The 11,984-nt window shown below is 37.3% G+C and overlaps 2 protein-coding genes across 4 annotated transcripts in view; both read left to right on the forward strand.

Annotated features, from left to right (window-relative positions):
- Positions 1 to 11,984, forward strand: part of LOC109541235 (probable E3 ubiquitin-protein ligase HERC4) — a gene marked incomplete at its 3' end in the record, with an annotated part of 482,710 nt that overhangs the window by 363,853 nt on the left and 106,873 nt on the right.
- Positions 1 to 11,984, forward strand: part of LOC109546292 (MAM domain-containing glycosylphosphatidylinositol anchor protein 2) — a 317,852-nt gene that overhangs the window by 272,664 nt on the left and 33,204 nt on the right. For all 3 annotated transcript variants that reach the window (XM_048665078.1, XM_048665089.1, XM_048665083.1), the window contains exon 4: positions 10,660 to 10,781. In XM_048665078.1, the coding sequence (XP_048521035.1) occupies positions 10,660 to 10,781 (122 nt within the window). The remainder of the gene's footprint in view (positions 1 to 10,659; positions 10,782 to 11,984) is intronic.

Consider the following 11,984-nt stretch of genomic DNA (forward strand, 5'->3'; position numbering starts at 1 on the left):
ATCCTTTATCAGCACCAGGAGTCTACAGAGTTCCGTGCAGCTGTAGAAGAGCATACATCGGCACCACAAAACGAAGCATAAACACTAGGATCACGAAGCACAAACGAAGTTGCAGATTGGGACAAACAGAAAAATCAGCAGTAGCGGAGCACGCACTGCTAGACGGCCACCAAATACGCGTCGACGAAGTGGACATTCTGCACCAATCTGAAAAATACTACCCGAGACTCAACAGAGAGGCCATCGAAATATTTAAAGAGCAAAACGACTTCAACAAAAAAGAAAAAATTACGGCACTCAATCCAGTTTGGAAACGCGTTTTGCGCCAAACAGCATGTGCGCCGAAGCGTTTGAACCCCCACCCATCCCCCGCGCATGAGCACACACGGCTGGGCTGCATAAATACGACGGGGAATCCAGCAGTTGAATCAGTCTTAGTCGGAAAGCACGGAAGATCACTTCGCCCACTGTTTATTTTATATTAAGTTTTGCCCTTCGTCTTTGAGTGCCGCCTCATATCGGAGGTTGGATATCAGCACCGCTTTTGTTACATTAAATGCCGCATTTTGAAAAGTTTTATTGGGCTACAACCAAACCAATCCCTAAAATTTCTCAGCCATGCAATTCTCCTTCTACCTATGCTCCTCCTTCTTCCCTTTATCTTTTCTAGCATAAGCAATCTAAACATCTCATATCGCTGTCCCTTCATTATATGCCCCAGGTATTGTAACTTTCGTGGATTTTTGGTGTTAATTACTCTACATGATTTACCCATTTATCGAAGTACATCCATTCTATCCAGGATCTTGTAAGTATCCATCTATAACATCACAGTTCAAACGACTGCAGTTTGTCCATGTGCTTCTGTTGCAGTTTATCCCAAATAAAAGCCTTTTGCATTCGGGTATAAATTAAATTTTTCTTCCGTCCACAAAAACACATTTATTCCTCAGATTGCTAATACTCGGAACCCTTATCATTAAGGGAAAAACTTTCATATAAATGGGACCGGAATCCCTAATGTAAATGAGTATATTTTTTGCATTGCCCGCGCGTACTTTCGGCTCGCACAAATACTATCACGTTTTCGAATTAAACAAGGCCCGGATGACACATATGAGACGATGAATAATGAGTTTATTTAAATTCCAAATAGGACTTTAGCCTGGGCAACTTAGTATGTTTCCCAATTGTTGGGGAAGAGAGTTTGATCAGTAAAGGGTTGTAATTTAAAACGGTTAAACGACTTAAAAATAATCGATTGCGATCGAAAATTAGAAACAGCTAGAATTCTTCGAGCGAAATTGAAGAACGTTTAAAATATGCAAATATCAATTTGCAAAATATACACGTAGACCGGATCCATGGGAATGGACCGGCCATAGTCCTTTAGTTTCGGATCGCCCGATGTAGGGTATGCGCATAATCGCAAACAGGAAGTGTTTAAGCTCAACATAGTGGTTTGAGCCAATCCTGGTTTGGAGTGACCTTTTAGTTCTTCCTCTGCTTATCCATTAATGGAACTTTTGCACCACATTTTCCATAACTTTGCTATGTCTGGTGATGTGGTTAACGTTTTAAGGTCACTCATGTGAGTCCAGTGTCACACGCTCCTCAGCCATGTCATCGTGTTTGGTCCTCTTCTACCTTCGATAATCAGATGCAGAAATTGATATATATGGTTGCTCATTATGTGGCCCAGGTATGCAGTCTTTAAGTTTTTAGTAATGGTGATGAGTTTTCTATCTTTGTCAATATGCCGAAGAAGGTTTTCGGTATCTATTATGGCAGGTCAGGGTGTCTTGAGAATGCTGTGGTACATCCACATTCCATATGCTTCTATTTTCGTGATCGCTTCAGTATTTCTCAGATCTCTCTCGTGACAACCATGAATTTAGTTTTCGTTTTGTTTATATTGAATCCCATATCCCCACTACATTAGCCAGCCGTTGCAGATTATCCATGTTGCCCATAATCAGAACTATGTAATCAGCATAGCGTCGATTATTGATCCAGACTCCATTGACTTTGATTCCAATTTTCATATCCTCAAACGACCCTTGAAAAATGGGAAAGATGAAACAAGACGACAGTATACATCATTGCCGCACCCCTCTACGAATATGGATTTCACTTCTTATTTGTTAAACCATTTTGACAGCCATTCTGGCCTATGCTGATTGGTGCCAAATAAGTTTTCAAGACACTGAATTTTTGGTCCAGATAAATTCTTTTGAAAAGCTGCATAAGTTTATCCGCTGGTCATAGCAGTTCCGTACTAAGACTTGGGTTGCAACTAGCGCCTCTGGTGTATTCTCGTAGCCCTTGTATAAATTCAAACTGCGATTCAAACTAGGCTGTTCCAAGCCTTTTGAACGTGAGGTCATTATTTAAGATGCCATATTGAAATTTGCACATTTTCAAGATTTAGAGGGACAGATTTTCCTTCATATTGGCTCTCTGGTTGCGAGCTTGGTTGAGAGTTTGTTCGCGCTGATTTGAAACGATTAATTGTTGTTGAATTAAAAAAGCACAGTTTTAGAGACTATTTTTAATTTTCATTGCTGCTAATTTAAACATTCGCCATTAGCTGTTGTGGTTTATTAGTATCCGTGATTGTAACCAGTAATTGATGCCCATTTAGGTCTGTGGGTTTCTCGCTCAATAGATGGTGGTCAAAAATGAAACACTGTTTTTCATGAGCCAACGTTTCGACTATATTTAAGTCATCCTCGGGGCTATCAAATGGAAAAACAGAGGGGGCTCAGCTCAAACTCTAGTGATTTACTTAATTAGTTTAAGTTCATCAGAGACTGGTCAATAAGACAAAATGATTCAGTCATCAATTAAAATAAACCTAACGCTTGAGTAAAACAAAGCATGACTCCCAAATCTTAAAATTAAGTCATCCAACATTAATTTAAAAACAAACTAAGAATTTCTCACCCACAGGGAAAAAGAAGAGAAAAAATCCCTGCTCACAAACACATCACAATTTGTAATTGTGGGTTTATATTATGAAGAGAAATTCTTAATTGTTTTACTTGATGGCTTTTAGGTTTATTTTACATGATGACTGAATGATTGCATCTCATTGACGATTCTGTGATGAACTTGAATTAATTTAACTTCACTATACTTAGAGCTGAAACCCTTCTGCTTTTCATTTTAGAGTCCTTAGGATGACATAAATATAGTGGAAACGTTTGCCCATGAAAAATATTGTTTCATTTTTTACCACCATCTATTGACCGATAAACACACAACCCTTAATAGGCATCACATTTACTGATTCGTCATTAGTATCGTTTAATATGATTTCAGAAACAATTTTAAACTATAAAAATTACTACAGCAGTAAGCAACAGGGTATTTAAGGTATTTAAAGTTGTTAAAAGCGAGGTTCAGTTTGTTCAATGTAAACAATAAATTGGGAAAATGAGTCACGTTATTCAGGTTATGTATTAATTTTCCTCCTAATTAAAGGATGGTGGTGAAAGTATGGAAAAACTGATTTTTTTTTGCTTCACAAAGATAATTTGAAAAAATTCTCGGAATCAGTCAATGCTTGGCAAGAAATCAAATCAGTATCTTCAATATAACAATTTAAAAGGCGCCTCAGGCAAAATTAGCACCTCTCGCGCGTTTGCGTGAGTTTTGCGCAAATTGTTACAATTTGATGAATAACATACGTTAATAACACCAAATTTTCGTCTCGCTCTGCGAACAAGTAATAAAAACGGACGACAATTATTACGTCACTGCCAAAAGGTGTGGGACAAACTATACATGCCGATTTACATATTTATCCAGCACTTGCGCACAATAACTTCGAATATTATATGACAGTGTCTTGTGGTATACGACTAATGTAAGAGTTCCCCGCAAAACCTGAAATATTCAAAGCATGAGTTCTCCAGTAAAACGCATTGTAATGTTTCACGTTTATGCAACTTTTAAAAGTATCAGTCTAGCTGCAATTTGGCACCATACCAAAATATAAGAGATATACAGCGTTGCTGGTATAGTTCTCTTGACAAGGCCCATGTATTTTACAGTTTCATTTCCCTCTTGTGTAAAACATGACGCCTACTCATCCGTGAATATGTCCGACAATAAAAGGCTAAAAAGGCCGCATTTTGCACATTAACCACTGGCATGCCCATGATGTTTTTGCGTTGCTCAATTCGCAAAGCATGAATTTTAAATGTCTCGTCACAATTTCGTGCTGTACGACGATCATGCCATGAATATTTATGTGGTAGTCTCCTTGAGTGCAACTTCAAACTGCACTATTATGGATCGATTATGTTCGTTATTTATTATTAATAAGCGTCTGAAAGTAAATTAAATTGACACAGTTTATCATGCAATGCTAATAATTGAATTGAAAGCAGAACCGCGATTTTACAAAACCCCATTTTAGTTAGTTCATATCACCATAAGTTATTTTTTTTAATCTATTGTTTGCCCTTGTGACTGATTTTGTTATAATCTGCCATGGAAAGAAAATAACTATGAGTTGTCATTAGTACAAAAACGAGCGGGTTAAGTTGAAAATTGTCTATTAGATGTAGCCAATGCATACATTTTGTACTATTATTTTAATATTGAAATTGGTACGATTTTCGAGCATGGGTCGGTCTTGGAACAATTTTTTTAAGCAATGCTTTTACATCTTCAAAAGTGTTTTGTTCGAAACCGATTGGAACCTTGAGGTTGCAAACCACTCGGGCTGGCAAACCCCATCTTCGAGTTTTTTCCACGACGGCGTAAGAGTCCTGAAAACTCACCAGTTTCAAGGCCGCAAAAACCACGATTCCGATAATTTTTTAGGTGGCCAAAGTTTAGATAATTTACAATTAACTTAATTTAGCAAAACTGAACGAATGTAATTAAATGGTAACTTTTCCACCCTGTATTTCAAAACCGAAACAGTTTTCAATGCAGGATGAGTCAGCGGAGCGAGACCCCCTTCTTAGATCTTACAGAAATAGCGACTGAAAAAAACGGTTTATATAAAAGTGTTCTCTGGTTGTCAAAGTATTTATTTCTGTTATTTTGAAGCATACAGGGTAGCTCAAAATAAAATTATGACAGTCAGAATCAGGTTCTACAATGAATTGTAAGTATTTTTGTATAACATACTATGTGACTCAATTCAATAGTTTTGGACATGGCGGCGTTTCAAACATGGGAGCGCAACAAAAGTAAACTGTTTGATTATTTTTGTTTTATAATAATAAATGATACAATTTTAAAGGAATATTAAAACAAACGTTCTGTTCTTAGTTTTCGTTTTGTTTTGTTCGCAAATGTACTGTTCTCAAGTTCTATCGTTTACTTGAGTTTAAAAAATAATAATAAGGTTTACTTTTGTTGCGTTCCCATATTCCAATGTCGTTATGTTCAAAACTATTGAATTAATTCACACAGTATGTTAAACAAAAAATACTTCGAATTCAATGGAGAACCCGAATCGGGATTAAAAAAGGCTTTTCTATTTAAAAAAATATATTTGACTGTCATAACTTTATTTTGATCCACCCTGTATAGCTTAAAGTAACAGAAAGAAATAATTTGGCAACAACCACAACACTTTTATACAAACGCAGTTTTTTTTAGTCGCAATTTCTGTACGATCTAACAGGGGTCTCGCTTCGCTGACTCACCCTGCATATGTTTGTATGATATTTTCATCTTAGAATTGGATTTTCTGTCGACCGTTGAAATTCTGCTACTATAAACTAACTCACCCTGTATAGAGCAGAAAAAATTACATATTTACAAAAAACGAAATCAGAAAATTTGCAATAGTGCTTTTAATCGCTCCTGAAAATGATGTTTATTTTATTCACATTACGTGTTAATACTCCAAATCCTGAAATCTAAAATTTAACCTGAGCATTAATGCTTATTCTTATTAGGTACATGAGTTTAACTCGTAATTGCTCAAAATATCACAGCACCCCTGTTCATCAGAAAAACTGAAAATCCGTTTTTCATTGTTCACAAAAATGTTTTAGTCTTATATTGCAGCTTGACTGTAATGGAAGATTTTCTGGTGAAAACGTTTATAAAACAGTAGCAAATTATTTAAACTATAATTTGATGCTTGATACAACAACATTCTTTTAGAAATTAAAAAGTGACTTAGAAAGAAAGAATCACTTACTATAATCGAATAGCGGAACCCTGGAATTATCAGACTATGAATCCTGTAATTATGTTTTTTGATACCAACAAATAAGTTAATGTAAAACAGAAGATTTAATGCTTCCTTGTCAGATAGACATTCTTCAGACTCTTCAAATATGCACACAGTAAAGAACTAAATTAGTACAAAATTACACCTGTCTCTGTTAACATGCTCTGGCCACTGTTATAGTGGAAATGCACTAAATCATTGAGTGCCCTTAGTTATGATTGCGTTCCTCAGTCTTGCCAAATATTGTTTTTTTAAAACGTCTTTTATAATCTTTATAACTTTGAACATTTTGGCTGTTTTATCTTGTGTTACCGTTAAATAGATATGTCTGTTTGTCCTTTCTCTTTTATGTTCAGTTTGACTGTGATTTATTAGAAATGCAATATTTCAAAACCCAAAACATTTTTTGTTTTAAATGGCTACAGACTAATGCAGATAGCGCCCTCTAGCATCTACAAGCTACGTGATAGAAATTTTGAAATTGTCGATCTAAAAACCTCCCAAATTTGTATGGTCAAAGTAAAACGGGTTAAGGATCTATTAAAAATAAACGAAACTTTTATTTACACTTAGACACCCTGTATCTCGAAAACTAGTAACTTTAAGATAAGACAAATTGGCGTAAAACGCAATATTGGACATCGTTTTGGAAGCTGTTTCTCCATCTAATATTTAAAACGTTAATCAAGAATTTATCAGATTTTTAAGTGCTCTTGAAGTTTAACACATCTAAAAAACCATTAAAATATTTGAACTTTCAGTAAAACCTTTTCAATCAGCGCTTTGAAATCTTCTTGTTTCTAATTAGACGTACCTACTAAAATAGAACAACAATTCACCTGGAATGCGAAAATAAGTACGCTACCATCTTCCAAAAACCGTTATTCAAAGTCCCCAAAAAGCAAAATCGAAAGCTACTCCATAAAATTCGCAAATCTGCAAACGCGAGTAGCATAAATGCTTTCAAAGATAAATTCAGTAATTTAAGCTTGATATTTTGTGTAATAGTGGTATTTGTGTAATGTGGTAATTTGCTACATGAGAGACTCACATTTAATATATCAATGCTTCTTTGCTCGCTACGGTATATCTAAATTGATTTCGACACCTGCTCACGTCTTTTGGTAGATTTTCTTAAAAGCTTGACATGTAGCTAAACCAATGCCTAAATGGCAGATCCACATTCGGTCCAGGTCATGATTTGGAAATTGTTGCTCGCACCAATCACATGGCCTGAATAGTCAACTTAATTTTGATATTTATTTATTTATTCGTATGGCATACATACAGTATAAACACAAAAGTAAAAGTATACAGCAGATAATATATAAATATATACAGAGTTCAAGTATACCAAGACAAGCCAAATTAATTTAAATATTAATATCTAAGTTTGTAATCCAAGTTAGTGCTGAAACATCAGCCATCATGAGATCGTTCCATCTCCCTTGAAAAGACCTTATGGTCGCTCACACCTCGGAGACTCCACAGCACCCCATCTGAAGAGTGAGTCTGCGCACCGTCCATGACCTGTGCTCTGTTTAGTTTGACCCATAGTATCCTATCTAGCTCTGTTCCTGCAGTGTCAAAGTTGTAACTTTAAAATCATTCTCGTTGCTCGGGGTTTACAACAGCTCGGTAGTGTTTGGCCCATAAGTTTTTATATCCACTTATTAGCATCTAGTTGTTCAGCTTGCCAAATCAGTGAGTTTCTGGAGCGAAGTCTATTTTGTCGTCGAGTACGTATATCTTCATATACAGGTAATTCTAGGTTATCCTGTATCTTACGGTGCTCTCTGAGCAGGGCCTGGGTTCTACGAATTGCAGAAGAGCAGGTGTTGCTCAGTAAGGGAAGCCAATAGGTGGGTGTTGGTCGGATTGCTCTAGTTATTAATCGCATTGTATGATTCAACTGGACGTCGATCAAATTTATGTGGGAGCTGTCTAGCCATACTGGAGCACAATACTCGGCTGTTGAGAAAATCAGTGCAATAGACGACGTGCGCAGGGTGTCCGCTGAAGCTCCCCATGTTGTACCACAGAGCTTTTGGATGATATTATTGGGCGTTTTTATTTTAGCAGCGGTATTCTTAAGGTATTTCCTATAAGAAAGAGTACGGTGGAAGGTGACTCCAAGGTATTTCGGATGCTTATTGTGCCGAAGAGTGTTTCCATTAAATTGCACGTTGAGCTCCCTTGTTTGTTGCGCGTTGCCTGTTTGTTGTTCAGATGAAATGTGCAGACCTCAGTGTTGCTTTCACTGGGTTTAAGTGGCTACTTTTTAAAATAAGTGCACAGGAAGCCTAGATCCTCTGCACAGCGAGGCTCTCCTAGAGAGAGTTCTCTCCGTCAGGCCAAGATCTTTGGCTCTGTAGGCGAGGGCGATATCATCAGCGTAGCAAAATTTTTTCTACTTGGTTTCGGGGAGGTCGGAGATATACAAATTGAATAATAAAGGAGCCAGGACCGAGCCCTGCGGTAGGCCGTTATGAAATTTTCTCTTCCTGCTTATAATACTTCCTAGGTAAGTGCGGAAGTACCTGTTTCTTATCATGTTATTGAAGAGGTTTTTGTTTTTCGGCAGCGAATTGTTTTTAGAAGAAATTTGTAAATCATCCTCTCTCCAGACTGTATCGTAAGCAGGATGGGTCCACAAATACAGCAGATTTTTAAGTTTTTCTTGGAAACCGGCTCTATGATAGTTTTTAAAGCTAGCACCTGGTCACAGCAGCTTCTATTGGGCCGGAAACTCGCTTGTTCGACTGAGACTTGTTCCAAAACGGGAGGCGCTTTTTCTATTATATAGAAGTCTGACCAGCAGCTTGTATGTGCAGGTGAGCAAGAAAAGTGGCCCGAAACTTTGTGGGAAATCAACTAGTTTACCAGGTTTTAGATTGGCTACTATTTTTGTTCTTTTAAGCTCGCTGGGCACTGATCCTTTGTCCAACATGTTGGAGAAGAAGCGGGCTAGCCATTTCTTTGCTGTGTTAGACAGGCCTATCAGGAACTCCGGGTGTAGATTATCCAAACCATGTGCTTTGCCAGGATTAGTCAGTTTCAGGGTTTCATCCAGTTTGAGCAGTGTAAAAGGTGCGGAGAAATTTGGGTCATTTGGACATCGAGCTCTTAGAGATGCAAGTTCTCGTTTTATTTTGGTGGTGCGTTGTTTATCACGGGCTGTTCTGGAAGGTTCCACTATACGATTAGAGTTTTGTTTGCTGAACTATTAGGCGTCCAGCCAGACCTGCTGGAGGCCGCCAAGCCCACGTAGCATGCCCCATGCCTTTCTGCTTGAATGTTTAAAGTTTATGTTATTCGCAGTGCTCATTCCATCCTGGTACATATTCCCTTCTGTATCCGCGGGGAACGTGTTTTTTAGCAGCATCTAGAACTGCGCCCACAAACCGGTGGTAACACTTAGGCTGATGGGATAAAACAAATATATTTATCCAGGTTGTCGGTAAAACCCTGCCCGTCAGCCCTGCGGAAGTTCCACCTGGGTCGACGGACAGACCTCACTATGGGGACGGAAAGTCCTATGTCCCGTTTAACAGGTCCGTGTTGGCTGTGTGGAAAATTAAGTAGGACTTCTCTGGACACAGGTATTGATTGGGTGGTCCCTGTCGTCACGGGATACAAAGCAGAGATCCAGATTGTAATCTCTCTGCTAAGCGGCCGATCTCAAGCCGAATCCCTGGCGTCGAAAACAAATTATAAATTATTATTCTCAGCCCATTCGCTGAGATCAATACCACATTCATCATCATCATTAGAACTACGTCAATGTCATTATCCAGGTGGAGTTTGGATAGACAACTCACTCTTGGCTCGACTGATAGCTGCTTTATTTAAATGGCACACTCGGACTGAAGGTCCAAGTCTTTTAGTCAGTTGGCCCTGAGAAGGTCGATTTTTAGAAATTTCAATCTAATTTGTCTGCATGTAAATAGCCAGGATATCCAATAATTTGGTCTGGCTGCCGAGTCGCTATAGCTCATTTAGCGTTACCCAAGGTGCACGTATACTGTTCTAGTACGGACGCGAGCTAGTTTTGCACCCCTAAATTTTGATTTGAGCCCGCAGATCAGTTTCTCGAATATTCATGAAATTCTGAGCCTCTACCGATTGATATATTGTCAAGAAGTTGGCTAAATGAATAGCCACATTTCACCCAAGTATTATTTATCTAGGATTCTATATAGAATATATCATATTCAATTCTCAAGTCTCGATATCTTTCTCCGTTTTTGAGATATTTCACATTGACGTCTCTGGTGATTTTTGAAGCGGGTAACTCAAATTGGATCTCTCGATAAAAAAATTATTATGCTCAAATTTTTAATAAAGCAAAACTTTACAAACATTAAACAGTAGTAATAAACACACAAGCATTAAACATTTTAAAGTACTTTTTAACGTCAGCAAAGACATGAGACAGACTTTTGTTTTAGTGCCTCCAAGTTTGCAAATTACTCCTCCCAGTGGACAGGTTGTAACAAGGAAAGGAGGGCCTGTTTCGTTTGAGTGTAGGGCTAATGGAAACCCCAATCCAACCGTCCAGTGGTCGAAACGAGTAAGTGCATTTTATCGTTGCTATCTTTTTGAAGAATAACGAAATCTACTACTTTGATGTCTATCACTTTAGTGTGTATGGATGTGCGGACTTTATAATAGTAATATGTTACCTGTCACCGACTGTGGATCGTATATTCTAAAGATTTCCGCTCCAGTAGATTATGTTTTACATTACGCAGGCAATGCTTAACATGTAAAACGAACACCAAAATATAAAAGGAAAAACAATTTGTACACCAAATTACTTTCAATTTAAATAATAATTAACCTAATAGGTAAATCTGCTGTAGAGAGCAATGGATCCGAAATTCCCTAGGACGGAAAGCGATTTATAATTTTAGAGCAGAGCTTAATTCAAATTCAAAATTATTGCAATTTTTAAATACTTCAAAAATATCTATAAACGATAGTTAATAAGCAATGAATAAAATGGTGTCCTCATATTAGTTGGCTTTAGCAAACCGACTTATAGCACATTTGTTATTAGGTTTTGAATTATACACTTTAAAATATCAAGAATATTTGAGTACTCTTGAAATATTAAAATATAAAACAATTTCGACAATTCGTTTAAATATAGGGTTACCTTTTTTGATGACTGTATTCGTCTTCGGCGGTCTCTTGATAATATAACTGCGTGGTCTGTTAGTATGCGACTTCTCCTTAATGTATACAAATGTAGTGTCATGTCTTTTTACTTGAAACGTGAGAATATATATCAGATTGGTGTCTTCCCTTTATCTAGAGTCACTGTTCTTTTTGACCAGAAATTGTGCTTTGCTTCTAATATTTCTCAATTAACAGGGTCAACGATGAGGACGCTTGGAATTTGTTATGCGTTCTGTTAGAGATTTTACTTCCACTCGTACGCTGAAATTAAACAGTAGGCTTGGTTAGATCCAAGCTTAAATATGCATCTATAGTATGGTCTCTATTCTCGGCTAATCACATTAACGCCCTCAAAGTCGTTCAGAGAAGTTTTCTTAAATACAGGGTGATTAAAAATTGGCGTCATTTCTTCTAAGGGGTGATAGAGGCTACCTTGGGGAGTACGACAGTTGAAGATCGAATTTCAACTTTGTTATTAAGGATTATTTTGAAATTGCTCCATGTTTAATTGGTAGCATATTGGAATACTTAAGCATTCAAAAAGAAAAATTACCATCTTTGCTTCAAATTACGAAAATTTTTGATATCAAAA

Source organism: Dendroctonus ponderosae, unplaced genomic scaffold (genome assembly GCF_020466585.1).
Source record: "Dendroctonus ponderosae isolate FM_Combo_2020 unplaced genomic scaffold, Dpon_F_20191213v2 Dpon_F_20191213_1, whole genome shotgun sequence".
NCBI lineage: Eukaryota > Metazoa > Arthropoda > Insecta > Coleoptera > Curculionidae > Dendroctonus > Dendroctonus ponderosae.